Raw genomic sequence first — 16,735 nt, 5'->3', positions numbered from 1 at the left:
ATTTTTTTCTAACTCACGCATTTATTTCAAATCGAATTCATTTTTCGATTAGAAGAATTTCAAAAGAAAATGGAAACATTTGAATAAAGTTGGGTTTACTGTAATCGAAATTTGAAATTTGTGTTGCCCCCGAAAAAAAAACACGGAACTTGTGGGAGGAAGATACGTTGCTGCTACTAGCTTCCATAGAAAGTGTGTCTGCTTTATGGCTGATCGTGAATATGAATGTATATAAACATAAAGTATGTGTGTATTGCAGGCATTTCTTTCAATTTTTATTAAATTTATGTATGTTTTGCGTCGAAATACATATTTTCAGAAATATGGTATTAACGCACAAAACGTTTAAAAATAGATATTGTTTTCGAAAAAGAACAAGAATTGCCGCGCTGACGACGCACATTATGGGGCCAAAAATAAACGATTTCGACAAGCGTTTTTTTTCTTCTTTTTTGCGACCACGTAATACCCTGTTTACACCCCCGCCCCACTCTACTTCTTCTTCTTCTTGTTATCTGGAGGTTGAATCTAGCATTTTTGACTGCGAGAGCTTTTTTTTGCCTACCGCTGCTTGCTCCGCTTTGCAGTCCTTTCGCACCAACACACACAGCAAAAAGCTCACACACGCGTGTGCGTGTGCATTTTGAATTGCGTTAGCGCTATAAAATATTTAATCAATTTCATAAATAATCTGTCTATATGTGTATATCGCATACGTATGTATTTATTCGAGTAAATATTATATGTTCGATCTTCTGTTTTGCACGGAAAAACCAAGTGGCATGCCAATAAAAATCATGTGCTCCCCGCCCCCATCACCGCTTCCTAAGCATATTTTCGGTCCACACATACAAGTACATATGTATGTATTGGAAAAGAGTTTTCGAAGCGAAATTAACAATTTGCTATTTTTGTAGCTAGGCGGGGGCGTATGATGCGACAGCGCGACCCCGAACAGACGTGACAAACAGACAGACGAACGGACGAAGGAGCGGACAGCTCTAAGCTGACAGATACGCATTGACCATCAGCAGCAGCAGCCTCAGCAGCAACAGCAAACAACAAGTTGTTGTTCCACACACACGTACACAAATGCACACGTAAACAGAGACAGGCGCAGGCACGCATACAATGACAGGGTGGCTCGTTTCGCTTCATTCAGCTGCAAATGCAGATGCTCTGAAGCTGTTGTTCTGCCGCTGCTCTGGCCGCTGTTGCTGCTGCCGTCGCTGCCTTGGTGTGTGCGTTCCGTTCAGTTTTCTTTGTTGTTGCATTTCCAAAAGCTAACGGCTTTTTGCTAACAGTTTCTACCTGTTGTTGTTCTCTTTGCATTTGTACATATCGATAATTATCGAGTCTCTCTTCGGATGCCAGACAACACACACACACACATGCACATATGCATAGGCGCACTCGCGCAGCATCACTGAAACAGCACAATAACAACAATAGTGTTTGCTGGCCGAATTCATACTTTCTTCTTTGCCTTGCCACCCACTCCCACATGTATGAGTCGTGTGGTTGTGTGTGTGTGTTTGTGTGTGCGTGCCTGTCGCTTGCAGCTGTATGTGTGTGGGTGCGCAGTGCGCACTCGCTCGTGGGATCTTCGTATGTGTATACGAAAACGACGACGAGAGGCGATCATTGTCGTTGTCGTCGTGCATTTGCTCATGCCGTAACTGTTGTTGTTGTTATTGCTGCGTCGGCTGCTGCACAGTTTTCTTTGACTGCTGCGCTGCTGCGACGACGGCACTTCTGGGTCGTCGCACACGTACGATATTCAGTTTTTGCTGGCGCGACATCAGTTTTGAGTTAGCTATCAACGCGAGCGGGTCTTTCTCTTTGCAAGCGACAAACGTAGATATTTCCTCCAATTGTATTCATACATATTGTTTTGTTGTTTTTGTTATTGTTGCTGTTGTTGCTGTTGGTTTTTTTTACATTTTTTTTTATTTTGAAAATTTTTGGTATACAAAATCTGAAAAGGAACAAAAAAAACAAAAAAAAAAAAAAAGCAACTATAATTTTCCTTTTTTTTTTGGTTGAAAAAATACGTACACTAAATATATAAAGATATATACATATATATCTACATATAGTATATCGATATATTGCTATAAAAAAGAAGCTTTTTCAACGAACAATTTACGAATGTGTGTGTGCGTGCGAGTGAGTGAGTCGGGTATATATGCAGGTATATATCTGAATATATATATATGTATATAAGAATATATATTCACAAATACCCGAAAAACTACAAGTATGTATATGTATACATTTTTATATATATCAGTTTGAAAATGGCAAAAGAAAAATTATTGCTATATCTGTGCTAAATACTTTGAAACGGATCGACCCAATTATATGTATCATATATATCGCACAAACATATGACATTCGTATTCAGAATCACAATCTGAACCACAGACTCAAATTCAATCCCAAACTGAGTCTGAATCAAAGTCTGAGTACTTACTCAACATCGTGATATATATATATATATATATATATATATATATATATATATATATATATATATATATATATATATATATATATATATATATATATATATGTATGTATATATATATATATATGTATGTATGTATGTATGTATGTGTGTGTGTGTGTGTGTGAACATTTTCAAAATTGTTTCAAATATGTACTACATCCACAATCCCATCCGATCCAATCCAATCCAATCCCCTCCCCCAGTTCCTCTCTGAACAAATACACGGGGCACATGCGTTGACGTTGACGCCGAAAATAAAACTTTTCAAAACATACTATTTTTAAAACGATACCAATACGAATCGCAACGCAACGCAACGAAATGGAAATGAAAATGAAACGAAATGGAAGCGAAACGGATTGAAACGAAACGAAGAAAAAGCGAAAATGTGAACAAAATAAATTAAGTAGCCAAATTATTGTGGGTTATACAACGTTTTTCTGCTTCTTCTCCAAATTGTTTGCGTTATTTCTTTTTGATTTTTATGAACACATATGTTTTTACATATTTTTTGTCACCAATCAAATTTTGTTGACCGAAGATCTACAATTCGCATTCATCGATCGCACTAACAAGCTGTCTTTGAAATAATCGATCACTGATCGATGATCTTTTCTTATGGCGAGACCCTTTAAAGTCGCCCCTCAATATATTTGTTGTGCACTTTACGTCTCCATTTCGTTTTCATTTACATTTTCGTTTCCGTTTCCGTTTATGAAATTATCTATGGGTGATCGCTAATGAAAATATTTGTGCTATTCACTCTCGCATATTGCAGATTAATTTTTAAGGATCATCTACGAACGAACTACCCTCCGCCCCCTCTCACCAGATACATACATTGCACTGTTCTCTATTGTTGTTCTTGTTTGTGATCGATCCCCCCTACACCCTTGAATAAGTTCTATGCCCAACATCGAACGATCCATTTGCGAATTCGAATCGAATTGATAAAGAAGCAGAATTAAGCTTAAAACAGTTTTGCACACCCACACACACACCCACACACACACATATACATACACACAAGCAGCAACTGCAACTGTTGATAACAAAAACAAAACAAAAAACAAAAAAAAGCAACAAAAAAGAAAAGAAAAAACAAAATAATCGAGATAAAATAACGAAAAGTGTGCAACCCCTTCAATCGAACAGCAGCGACAGCAACTGCACCACCAGCAACTGCACCGTAAAAAAACAGCCACAACATGATGATGGAGAACGGACTCTCCATGGAGTACGGAGATGGCTATATGGAGCAGGAGGAGGAATGGGAGCGCGAGGGATTGCTTGATCCGGCGTGGGAGAAGCAACAGAAGAAGGTGAGTGTGACCAAACACCAAAACATGCATTACTTAGCCTTACTTCCTGCTATTCATGAATTAATTGGGGTTGGCCATTGACCAGTGCTGCCAACTTGATTTCGAGATTTAATTAGAGATGACAAATTGATTGCCATCGATGTTATCGACTATTCATATTGAATGTGTAGAATTGAGGCGGCGAAGAAGCAAAGTCGAATTTACCATAGTCGAGAAATATAAAATGTATGCGATCGTCAGTAGTTTCTATAGCTGACATATAGAGTATAGAGTATATACTCTGATGTAGATATAGCATATATACATACATACATCAGTAGAAGACATACAATATATACATACATACATATATCCGTTTGTATATGTAGATGTTTCTTCGATTATGTTTCAATATTTGTGAGGCGGCGAGCCAGTAGCCGACGAAAAGCTCAGCGCACAATTTAAAAATAGATTCGTTTCATGGTTCTTTTCTTAAATGTTTGAAATATGTTGAACAAAAATAAGTGTTTTTTTATTTGCTCTGCCTGGTGGCTGACTTTGGCTGCTTGCTCTTCTTCTACATAGTTGCTGTTGTTGTTGATGATGATGGCAGTGGTTGCCTTGGCATCAGGAATATCGTTCGACACACAATCATTTATCACTGGAAACCTCAATTTCTGTCTTATTCTGTCTGTTGTTGTTGCTGTTTGCGCTGTTTTGACAATACCTGCTAAGGCCATGTCTAGCGATAGAACAAACGCCCCCCCCCACGCAACCACCCGCAATCCCCTCGCCCACTCAATTAGCCACCCACCACAAAGCCCCCGAACCGAAGTCAACGCCAAACAATCTACCGAAGGTTAAACACAATGTTCTCCATTCAATTATGTTGTGCTTGCACTTGACTCCCCTCACCTCCCCTCAGCTCACCTCACCTCACCTCACCACCCCATACTTAAATGAGTACTCACCTCTCGCTCCCTCTCTTTCTCCTCTTTCAACGGCATTTGTCGTCGCTGTTTGTCTTGTTCTGTTTTCAACGGAAGCGGCTGCCGTTACTCTGCAACAACAATAACAAATAACATGCTGCCACTGTTTAAATAGTTGTTAGATATGACTCAATGGCAGCTTCCCAGCTGCAGCTCCTTTCCCCCTCCTCTCCCCCACCTGCTCGATAAGCTTTTCAATCAGTGGGTCATGAATCTTCCCCTTCCCGCTGCGAACATTTTACACTGCCTCTTGATAAATTGGCAAATGATGTTTATACCTGTTCCACTTTTAATAGCAGGGTATTGCAACTTGCTGTAAAAACATCAACTAAATAAGTATTCTCTTCTTTAGTCACATAAATCTCAGTGACTTTTAGAGCTAAAGCTTCTAAATTCGAGAAACATTTATTCCTAATTCGTAACTTGATAATGCTCACTTCCTGTTCAATCGAATCGAATCGAAAAATAGAAAATCGTTTCTTTTTTAGCTTATTTAATAACTGCATATCAAAATGATGTTTTTACTATCGCTAAAAAATGTCTTGGCTGACAAATTTCAAATAGTTTCATAACGATCGCATAACTTATTCCAGGCTCTTTTAGGGGTCTCATAAAATTGAATTTCGGGTATCTAACGTTTGAACATTCTCGATTATATATTTGGGTACTGCTATTTTTGTTGGGTTTTCTTTTGTTTTTAATCTTTTTGTGAGCAAATGAAGCGCATCAAATGCTTCAATATTGTTAATTAGCCAGCCAAAGTCCCCCGTCTGCTTCTTCTTGCCGCAGATATTTATATACATAATTCTAAAAATTGCTAAAAAGCGTATATGTATATGCATTAAAAAAGAAAAATTCGGTAAATTTAGTGCAAGGTTGTGGTTTTGACACGCCGATGAATGGGTTGGTAAGGGGTAGACGGAGGGGAGGGGCAGACAATTTACAAATATAAATAGCCAGCAATATTATGAAGCGCTGCAATTTCCACATACAAACACACTCACACACACACACACACACACACACACACACACACATAGCAATGCACCTGCAATGCTCCTGGCCAAAGAAAATTGTTGATTTCAAACAATTTTGATTTTTGAGCTTGACACACTCGCTGGGGGGCAACCGTGAACAAGAGAGTGGGATGGTGGGGGAAGGAGGAGGGGGGGGGGGGGTGCGAGTACTTGTATCAACTAGTTGATCTATATATACATTTCGTAATCGTAAATTACCGCACCATAGAATTTCGTCTCGTCATTATAAAAGACGCAGCAGCAGTTGAAATAATGAAAGCAGCAAATTGTTGTTGTTGTTGTTATGGTTGATGTTGTTTCATGTGTTTACATTGGCCAAAATGGAAGGCTGATGACTGTGTGAACAAGCGCGCTACTTTGCTCTGCACTGTGTGTGGTTTAGTGTGGTGTGGTGTGGTGAGGTGGGAGGTGGGCGGTGAAAGGTGTGGTGGGTTTTGGGGCAGCTGTGCAGGTGTGTAGGCGTAGGCTGTTTTGTTGTTTTGTTCGCGATGACTCTCACTCTCACTCTCTTTCTCTCTCTCTATCTCTCCTCACTCTCGATCTTTTTTCGTTCGCTTGGCCAACTGTCCCTGTGTGAGTGTATGTGTGTGAATGTGATTCAACAGCAGCCTATGCGTCATCCACATTGCAGCATACATTTTGTGTGAGTGTGTGATTGTGCAGAGGTTATACTGCTGTGAGTGTGTGTGTGCGTGCCTCAGGTGTTAGACATTTGCCAGCTGGCAGGATTGCCATAGACAATGACTTAACTAAACGTGTGCACTGAAGCGACAATAACAAATCATTTTTTTGCGCTTTTTGGTTTTTGACAACGGATCAACAACATTTGATAGCCATTTATCGATATTCGCTTGTCGATTATTTGTTTAGCGCAACTAAAATGCGAAAGCATCTTTTCTCGCTCTTGCTCTTCACCCCATTACGCCGCCTGACTGTCTCTCTATGTCCGTGTGTGTGTGTGTGTATGTGTGTGTGCGAATGAGTCCATGCTATGAGGCCGCCTCAAATTACATTCAGCTAAAAATGGTGTGTGCCAGAGCGAGTGCGCGTAGCTGAAGAGCTTTTTACCGAAAGCTCCCGCCATCATCGCTGTCGTTAGCGTTGGCGTCTGTTAGACTTGTGCTTGTATTTTATTTGGGCTTTTTTGTTGTTTTTGTTATTTTGACGCGTGCGCAATTTGCGTCGTGAGAACCAATGACCGATTGCTCAATCGCAAAGAGATCAGAGATGCCTTAAGAGCAGAGCAGAGCAGAACAGAACAGACAGCAAGCTTGAATAGCTTGAAAATCGCTGCCTGATAACGGCTTTGACTGCAGCTAAAACTCAAAGCGGCAGCAAAAACAGAAGAAGAGGAAGACATTCAAACGGGTTGACGACGGAATGCGGCAGGCACTTAGCCCCACACACACATACATATGTATGTTGTGTGTGTGTGTAGCTAACTAGCTAGCGGGAAGCGCCAACGACTCGTTTGGCAACGCAGCATTGAGACAGCGGCTTATCCCCTCTCTCTCTCTCTTTGTCCACACCATCAATGTGTGTGTATGTTGTGCTCTCTTTCTACTGCACTGCTGGCCTAGTTGAACGTGTTATTGTTTGTGTGCTTAATGTAATGCAGAGGTAATCTGTCTGTCCCCAGCGCCCGTTTTGATACACACACACAAACACACAAACACGAATACACCCAGGCAGACTGACTTAAGAGCGATTTGCATTAACAGTTGCATTTCTTGTTCTTGTGCTGCTGCGGCTGCCCGGTTTGCTGTTTGTCGTCTGTCGTCTTCTATGCTCGTCTTACAGCCTCAGGCCTCAAGCAGCAGCGACAAAGCGACAGCGCCACAATCTCAACTTGGTTTGATTCGAAAACTGTCACTGTCCCATTGTCTCACGCACGCATGTGTAACTGTAAGCAGCTAAATGGGCAATAAAGCAGCCAAAGCAGCCCGACTTTGTTCCCATTTATTTATCATTCGTCTTTCATTTTATTTTCCAGCATCATTTTCCCAGCTTAGTGACGGGCAAAGTGAAAGACAGCAGAAAAATATTGTGTATGCATATAGTTGGGGATGGCTTACCATCCCTACGACGTTCTAATCTAGCGGTTGTCCATTGTTATGCATATCGATATATGTGAACCTTTATCGATATGTGTTACGCATTTGTAAATCATGTCCGCTGCTTTCCTTTTCACTGTTTGTTTCGATCATTGATCGAGTTGAGTTTTGGATGCCCAGCTGAATGGTTTCACACTCACAGGCACACACACAGTCTCATTACTGTGGCCCAGCTGCATTTGGCGGGCGTGTGGGCGTGCCATGCCCAACAACAATAACAAAACAATGCAACTCATATACAAGTTGTAAATTTACAAGCACCAAAAACGCAGACAGCAGCGTCGGCGCAACTCCAAAATAATGAAGTGTGTGCAAAAAAAAAACTGGTTTATTTATTGTTTGAATGTATGGCTATACACATGTACACGGACACACACTTACATACACATGCACATTGTCTTTTTCTTGTTTTCTCTTTGTTCTTGCTGTCTGTCCCCATTCGGTGGAAAATAACTGCAACTGTCAGCCGCAGTCGCGGTCGGCGTCGCCGTTGTTCTTGTTGTTGTTGTCGTTGTCGTTATCGGTGCATTTGCCGTCACAGCAGCAGCAGCCTTGCCAGACCGGCAAAAGTGCTTGTGGCTGAGCTTTTTTGTTCTTCAGGGTCTCAACTTAAAGAAAGTTGGGGCTGTCTAAACTCCTTTTCCACTTCCTCTTCCCCTTTCCCTTTTTTATGATCTCTTCCGCAGCTCCCCAAATTTTAGGAAATAAACAATGTTGAGCTCGATTTATATTCGATATTCTTGGCTAGAAGAAAACCATTAATATTGATATAATATATATGTAGGTATACAAGAATGGGTAATTCACTGATATACTTATGTATGTATTTCACTAGTCCTTAACTGTAAAATAGGTCAATTGATTATTTTTATTTTAACTGATATGTCAGTTCCTTGTACTTAAAAGCTTGTTCAAATCATTCAATTCTTTAAAAGAAGATCACTCTGAGAATTGTCTTAAAATGTTCTATTTATAGCTACCACAATAATTATTATTATTAACGATATTTATACAGATATGATAATTTTGTTGGTAACTTTAATGAATTGATTTGTGGTTAAGAAGTATTTTGTCATTATGTTAGGAGTTTCTATAAGTAAATTGCTTAGAATCAGAATACAACTAAAATATATTTGTAATCTTGTAACATCCGTTGCGCTCTTCAGACATTTACCGCGTGGTGTAACAGTCATTTGCGTAAGGCCGGCACTGCCATCGACAACATCGAGGAGGACTTCCGCAATGGCCTCAAGTTGATGCTGCTGCTGGAGGTGATTTCCGGCGAGACTCTGCCCAAGCCCGATCGCGGCAAGATGCGTTTCCACAAAATCGCCAACGTGAACAAGGCTCTTGATTTCATCGCATCAAAGGGCGTGCATCTGGTGTCGATTGGTGCCGAGGAGATCGTCGATGGCAATCTCAAAATGACGCTGGGCATGATCTGGACGATCATCCTGCGTTTCGCCATTCAGGACATCTCCGTCGAGGAGATGACCGCCAAGGAGGGTCTGCTGTTGTGGTGCCAGCGCAAGACGGCGCCCTACAAGAACGTCAACGTACAGAACTTCCATCTGTCCTTCAAGGTAAGTGTCTGTGTGATGAAATAGTGAATCTATACTACATACATGTAACACATATTGCGAATATATTAGTCTAATATAATGCACACAATCTATTTAGGACGGTTTGGCCTTCTGTGCGCTCATCCATCGTCATCGCCCAGATCTGATCGACTATGCCAAGCTTTCCAAAGACAATCCGTTGGAGAATCTGAACACTGCCTTCGATGTTGCTGAGAAATATCTTGATATTCCAAGGATGTTGGATCCAGATGGTATGTTCGCAGTCATTTCCTTTTGTATATTCCAGCTTCATCATCTAAGCTAGCTCTTAAGATAAGTGATTTTTGATGACTTAGGCAGCATTTTCTAGCGTAGGATCAGTTAGTTTTAATAATAATGATAATGCTTCAATTCTCTCTTACAACAACGAACAACAACAACCGCGAATCGATGACAGATTTAATCAACACTCCAAAACCGGATGAACGTGCCATCATGACGTACGTCTCCTGCTACTATCACGCCTTCCAGGGAGCCCAACAGGTTGGAAATGTGACGCATGTACCCGAACCCACAAGACAATACACCTACGTCCCGAATAATTACAATGTGACTAAACTTCACATCTCGATACACATAAATATGAACTATATATACTATATATATTCCATTTCTCGTTCGCATATGCCTATATGCAATACTATATATATTGCAGTTTTTGTTTTTTGGAGACAAACAAAAAAAAAACATGAAATCCCCAAAAAATACCGCCAACCGCCGCCAAAGAATGCGCTTCGTCTTCTTGTTTGTTTTCGATGTATTAACGCCAATAATACACAACAAAATAACTCAAACACTGATCTCTAGATGGATATATATGACATACGTTTATATATGATATATACTCAAGGAGTATATACTGCAGACCACATCTCTGTACACAGTGTGTGCGCTTTATGCTGTGCCCAGCAAGCGATTTAACTAACCCATTCTCCCCGTACTAATACGATGAGAGATCTGCCGCATTGGTATTGGTGAGCTTTCAAAAAAAGCAAAAGCTCACGCAGTTCTCCATCTCTCTCGCTCCTGCGCATGTTGCATCTGATCCATTTGCTCTCTGCTCTGCTCTCTCATGTTATGTTATTGATTACTGTATAATATATTTATGTATATGTATTACTCTATGTACTTATTATTGTGACTCTTTGAGCTCAGATCATGCTTGAATTATGCACCATTGTGAATCGTATCCAAGCGTGCTTTGAGCTCAAGTCCAATGCGTTAATCCCTAGGCATGCTTTAAGTTATGATTATTAAGCTACTAACTCGCTCAATATCAGATATACTATGTATTATATTAATATGCCCTGTAAGGAAAGTTCATGTCCGGAGAGGAATTGTAAATGAAGGTAGAAATAAAGTGAGAAAGGTCAAGAAAATGTAAACTTCGCGCTAGGATCGATGATAAAACGAATTTAAATCAACTTCGCCTAAATAAAATTAACATTGAAAAAAAAAAACAATATCGAAAGTATTAAAAAAGAGACGTCAATTTAAGTAATATCCATTAATCGGGGATTTCTGATTTTGAGTTTGTGAAATATGTACATAAATATCTGCAGATCGGCATATTATATTACTATGAGTACTATTTGCATATTGAGCGTTTACTTGCTAAGTTGTGTTCATGATATGCTTGCCCGAAGACTAACCGACAAATAATTCAATTTTGTATGTTTGTTGCTTTTTCTCTTTCTCTCTCTCTCTTTCTCTCTCGCTGTCGCTCTGCACTGCAATGTTCATCAACAACAACTACAACAACAACTACAATACTCTGCTACTGCTCTCGCTACAACAACAAAACGATAACGATAATGATAACGATAATGCTACAACATCAACAACACACCACCACGATCACCAAACACCAAAACAACCAAACCAACAAAAATACAAAATATATACCACCATACCACATCATTGATCTCATGCAGACTTGCAGAATACTGCGCTGCCCGATGAGAGAGCTGTCATGACCTATGTATCATCGTATTATCACTGTTTCAGTGGCGCCCAAAAGGTCTGTTACACCCCCATTCCCATTTCCATTTGCCATCACTACTGCTGCCCACTGCTCCTTATCTCTACCTCAACATCTATTGAATCTCTCATATCAACATTTCTTTGCCATTGGTGCAATTTTGTTATCGACAGCCTATCCATAGTTCAGCTCGCACTCTCCCATCTCTCTATCTCTCTCCCTCATTGTCTGATACATGAACACAAACACTCACACGCTATTCGCTACTCGCCACACGCTATTCGCAACTCGTTACACTGTCGACGGTGCGCAAGGATACGCGAGGAAGAGGAAAAACACCAATTGGCAAATGATCCTTGAGAGCTGCTTGGAACACTGCTTGCCTGTCTGCCTGCCTGCTTCCCTAAAGGGCTTTTTTCAATTCAATTAATATTCAATTTCAACTAATGCGACTTTCGTTACGCTCCGTTTCGTTTCGTTCCGTTCCGTTCCCCTCCCTTCCCGTTACGTTTTTGTATTGCTCGTTCTCGTTCGTTCGTCTCGTCTCGTTCTCGTTTTGCATTCCGAAAATTCTGAGTTTGGTTGTTTTGCGTTTGCGTAAATCCCCAACACTCAGAGTAATTGGGCTGGAGAGTGACAAAGTCTTTGCTAATCACACCTTCTACCTACGTTCACAATCGATACAGGCGGAAACGGCAGCAAACCGTATTTGCAAGGTGCTCAAGGTCAACCAGGAGAATGAGCGTCTCATGGAGGAGTACGAACGTCTGGCCAGCGATGTAAGTTGCACGCTTTAAATTGATCTAGCGAGTGATACTACTCGTTGCAATGATTACAAGGATGCATTCTCCAATGACTCGTTGCAACTTGTGAACTCGCTCGAAAGCTGATCACTCATTTCGCTTTCACGTTTAATTGCATTCGGCATTCCTTTCTGCTCTCCTTCGCGTATAGCTGCTGGAATGGATCCGTCGCACCATGCCATGGCTCAACTCCCGCCAGGCGGACAACTCGCTGGCCGGAGTACAGAAGAAGCTTGAAGAGTACCGCACGTACCGACGCAAGCACAAGCCACCACGTGTTGAGCAGAAAGCAAAACTCGAAACTAACTTTAACACTCTGCAGACGAAGCTGCGTCTGTCCAACCGTCCAGCCTACTTGCCCACCGAGGGCAAGACAGTGTCTGACATCTCCAACTCATGGAAGGGTCTCGAGCTCGCCGAGAAGGCCTTCGAGGAATGGCTGCTCGCCGAGACCATGCGCCTGGAGCGTCTCGAACATTTGGCCCAGAAGTTCAAGCATAAGGTGAGCGCCCAACGCTTTCTAATCTACGAGCAATCGTAACAGCTTTCATCATCTCTCTCTCTCTCTCTCTCTCTCTGACGTCGTAGGCCGATGCCCATGAGGACTGGACCCGCGGCAAGGAAGAGATGCTGCAGTCCCAGGACTTCCGTCAATGCAAGCTGAACGAGCTGAAGGCCCTCAAGAAGAAGCACGAAGCCTTTGAGTCTGATCTGGCCGCCCACCAAGATCGCGTCGAACAAATTGCCGCCATTGCCCAGGAGCTCAAGTAAATTTGCTTTCCTTTTATAAGTTCCTCCCCATGCTCTCTCCTCAAACTGTCGCTCAATTGTTTGTCCAATTACTAATCCAATGCTTACCTCGGACGCTCCCATTCGTTATGGGCGAACTACACAAAGTGTGAGGTTAGGTTAAACGATCATAGATAACTTTCAAACGTTCTCATCACATTGTAATCGACGGGGGGAATTTAGCAGTTCAATGTGCTTTTCAACGATCAGCTGCAGATTTGCATTACTCATTGTTATTCACAATAGTTCTCGTCTCAATGATCATTTTGAGTGTTAGTTTAATTCTTTTCCCGCATAATCAACGTTCATTTTTATCGACAGAAGAACCTTGATCTTCTAAACCATCTTGTCATGAACATCAATTAATGGTTTTAATTTGAAACCGATCTTCATCGATCTTTACCTCATTTCAATATCATTAGGGATATCATCCGTATTCGTTAAATGATCATTTGGAGAAAGATATCGTCTAACTTCTCTTCTCACGTTCTCTGCTACAGCACTCTGGAGTACCACGATTGCGTGTCGGTTAACGCACGTTGCCAGCGCATCTGCGATCAGTGGGATCGTCTCGGTGCCCTAACCCAGCGTCGTCGCACCGCCTTGGATGAGGCTGAACGCATTCTGGAGAAGATCGATATCTTGCATTTGGAGTTTGCGAAGAGGGCGGCGCCATTCAACAACTGGTTGGACGGCACACGCGAGGATCTGGTCGATATGTTCATTGTGCACACCATGGAGGAGATTCAGGGTCTGATCCAAGCGCACGATCAATTCAAGGCGACACTCGGCGAAGCCGACAAGGAGTTCAATTTGATTGTGAACCTGGTGCGTGAGGTCGAATCGATTGTCAAGCAACACCAGATACCCGGTGGCCTCGAGAATCCCTACACCACGTTGACCGCCCACGACATGACACGCAAGTGGAGCGATGTTCGTCAACTGGTGCCACAGCGCGACCAAACGCTGGCCAACGAGTTGCGAAAGCAGCAGAACAACGAGATGCTGCGTCGCCAGTTCGCCGAGAAGGCCAACACCGTTGGACCCTGGATCGAGCGTCAAATGGATGCGGTCACAGCCATCGGTATGGGACTGCAGGGTTCGCTGGAGGATCAATTGCATCGTCTGAAGGAGTACGAGCAGGCGGTGTATGCCTACAAGCCAAACATCGAGGAGCTCGAGAAGATCCACCAGGCCGTCCAAGAGTCGATGATCTTTGAGAATCGCTACACGAACTACACGATGGAAACGCTGCGCGTTGGCTGGGAGCAGTTGCTCACCTCGATCAATCGCAACATCAACGAGGTGGAGAATCAAATACTGACACGCGACTCCAAGGGCATCAGCCAGGAGCAGCTGAACGAGTTCCGCTCCAGTTTCAATCATTTCGATAAGAATCGCACCGGTCGCTTGACGCCCGAGGAGTTCAAATCGTGCCTCGTCTCGCTGGGCTATTCGATTGGCAAGGATCGTCAGGGTGACCTGGACTTCCAGCGCATCTTGGCTGTCGTCGATCCCAACAACACCGGCTACGTGCACTTTGATGCCTTCCTCGACTTTATGACCCGCGAGAGCACCGACACCGACACTGCCGAGCAAGTCATCGATTCCTTCCGAATCCTGGCCGCCGACAAGGTAAGCGAAGAGCGAACTATACTTGAATTTCATTTTGAATCTTGACTTACATCTCTTTCCTTTCTCTCGCTTCCCTCTAGCCATACATATTGCCCGATGAGCTGCGCCGTGAATTGCCACCAGATCAGGCCGAATACTGCATCCAGCGCATGCCACCATACAAGGGACCCAATGGCGTGCCCGGCGCCCTGGACTATATGTCGTTCAGCACAGCTCTCTATGGCGAGACCGATTTGTAAAGCAACGCCACCCAACACCACTAACACCCCTCCCCATCCACCCCCCTACTCAAAGCTCTCCCATGTGCCGTGGAGCAGAGAGATCATATAATAATTGATAAATTTTAATAATGATAATATTAATAAACATAGATTTATTATTATACTACACTCGTAAAGGTAACTTCAAACAAAACAAAAAAGAATAAGAAAAAGAAAAAGAAAACAAGAGCAAACAACAACAAAAAAGATGCAAAAATGAACATATTATAATTTCGAGCGAATTATATATATTGTATATCTCGATGTATGCCATCTTCGACATACTACGTACATCTTTAAAAAGCCGATTGTTAAATAGCAAAACAAACAACAAATGCATATCGAATATCCAACAAAGAAAAAAGAAAACTACAACAACAACTACAAAACGTCTATAAAACATTATTTTTTGAAATTTTTGTTAATAAAACAAACAAAACAAAAAATCAACAAAAACAACAAAACAACAACAACAAAGAAAAACAAAGCAAATGCTAAAAACAAAAACAAATTCTAAAGTTAATCAAAGAAAGCATATTGTAATATGATCCTTGAGGAAACAGTGAGAAAGAGCAAAAATGGAGAGAGAGAGAGAGAGAGATAGAGAAAGAGAGAGCAGCTAGAAGTGAGAAGAACTAGAGGCACAACCAAACAGAGAGAGATAGAGCGAGCGAGAGAGAGAAAGGTAACATAGTTAGAACAGCGCAAACGATACAAATTTCTTGGCGAATCGAGCAACATTTTATTGACTTCCCCCGAGTGTAGCGATCACTAGAGAGACACAGTGAGGGAGAGACGGAGAGAGAAAGAGAGAGAGCGAAATAGAAAGAGAGGAGGAGTACAGGCATAGCTGGCTTAGTGAAGAGGATAAAAAGGAGATTAAAGAGATGATATGAGAAAACAGCCAATAAACTAAACTATTTATATACATATGTAGCTATTTATTCATCGAAATGAAATCAAACTACTCGTATACATATTTATTATTCATACTACATACATATATTTATTTTATTTCCTAGAATTTCACAATTTCAGCACTCGATACTAACACATTACAAATTTAACATTAAACAAATCAAAAAAAAAAACGAATCCTAATGATTTCTATCCATTTCATATGCATATATACACACACACACACACACACAAACATATACGAGAAAGTGAAATAAAATGATTATTTGGTGATATTGTGTTTTAATATACATCGCCAATTTCACTTGGAATCTTCTCTTGAAACGTATTTTACAATCGAACCGATTCATCATGAATTTTACATCGCTTTCGATGAACTCTAAGGATTGCAAATCGATCGTTCGCTTCTATCATTAACCATAGAATACTGACAAGTCACTCAGTGCTGAAGACAACTCTTTTATTGCAGCGAATAGAACTTCATAGCATTTGGCGGATTTTGTTTTTCCAAGTTGAACTGAAGTTTGGCAACTGTGCGACCAACGACTACTGCAATTCACATTTTTTTTCCTTGTTTTTCTTGGCGACGAATGTTTACGACTGAAATGTCTTTGCAATTTTGTGAATTCTAAGCAGAAAGTGCGATGAATGCATTTCGAATGTAATTTATTGCTGCATGGCGCATCATGAAAGGAAATCGAAATCTCCAAATATTCATAGTTTTCCTTTATTTTTCCAACAGCAAAAGCAGGAGGAATGAGGCCGAAGCATTTA

At 41.5% G+C, this 16,735-nt stretch overlaps 2 protein-coding genes across 8 annotated transcripts in view; one reads left to right on the top strand and one right to left on the bottom strand.

Annotated features, from left to right (window-relative positions):
* The window catches only part of LOC117577689 (lambda-crystallin homolog), a 95,351-nt gene that overhangs the window by 36,080 nt on the left and 42,536 nt on the right, over positions 1–16,735 (bottom strand). The gene's annotated exons all lie outside the window — the stretch shown is intronic.
* LOC117578233 (alpha-actinin, sarcomeric) lies at positions 1,747–15,516 on the top strand. 5 transcript variants are annotated; one of them, XM_034263631.2, is made up of 10 exons: positions 1,747–1,857; positions 3,668–3,834; positions 9,120–9,536; positions 9,634–9,787; positions 11,510–11,595; positions 12,243–12,335; positions 12,511–12,861; positions 12,948–13,126; positions 13,649–14,783; positions 14,864–15,516. In XM_034263631.2, the coding sequence occupies exons 2-10, from the start codon at positions 3,721–3,723 to the stop codon at positions 15,020–15,022; spliced, it is 2,688 nt and encodes an 895-aa protein (XP_034119522.1). In that variant the 5' UTR covers positions 1,747–1,857; positions 3,668–3,720; the 3' UTR covers positions 15,023–15,516. The 5 variants fall into 5 exon arrangements, with proteins under 5 accessions (XP_034119522.1, XP_034119521.1, XP_034119516.1 ...); XM_034263630.2 differs by lacking the exon at positions 11,510–11,595 and adding an exon at positions 9,973–10,058; XM_034263625.2 differs by lacking the exon at positions 11,510–11,595 and adding an exon at positions 9,973–10,124.

The sequence above is a fragment of the Drosophila albomicans genome, chromosome X (genome assembly GCF_009650485.2).
Source record: "Drosophila albomicans strain 15112-1751.03 chromosome X, ASM965048v2, whole genome shotgun sequence".
Lineage (NCBI taxonomy): Eukaryota > Metazoa > Arthropoda > Insecta > Diptera > Drosophilidae > Drosophila > Drosophila albomicans.
This window is presented reverse-complemented; position numbering and strand designations above follow the sequence as displayed.

What these genes read in the sequence shown, in the direction of transcription:
- LOC117578233 (XM_034263625.2), top strand. Translation starts at nt 3,721, where the DNA reads ATGATGATGGAGAACGGACTCTCCATGGAGTACGGAGATGGCTATATG. An exon ending in GGGAGAAGCAACAGAAGAAG is followed by an intron (nt 3,835 to 9,119) that starts GTGAGTGTGACC and finishes TGCGCTCTTCAG; the next exon opens with ACATTTACCGCGTGGTGTAA. An exon ending in ACGAACGTCTGGCCAGCGAT is followed by an intron (nt 12,336 to 12,510) that starts GTAAGTTGCACG and finishes CTTCGCGTATAG; the next exon opens with CTGCTGGAATGGATCCGTCG.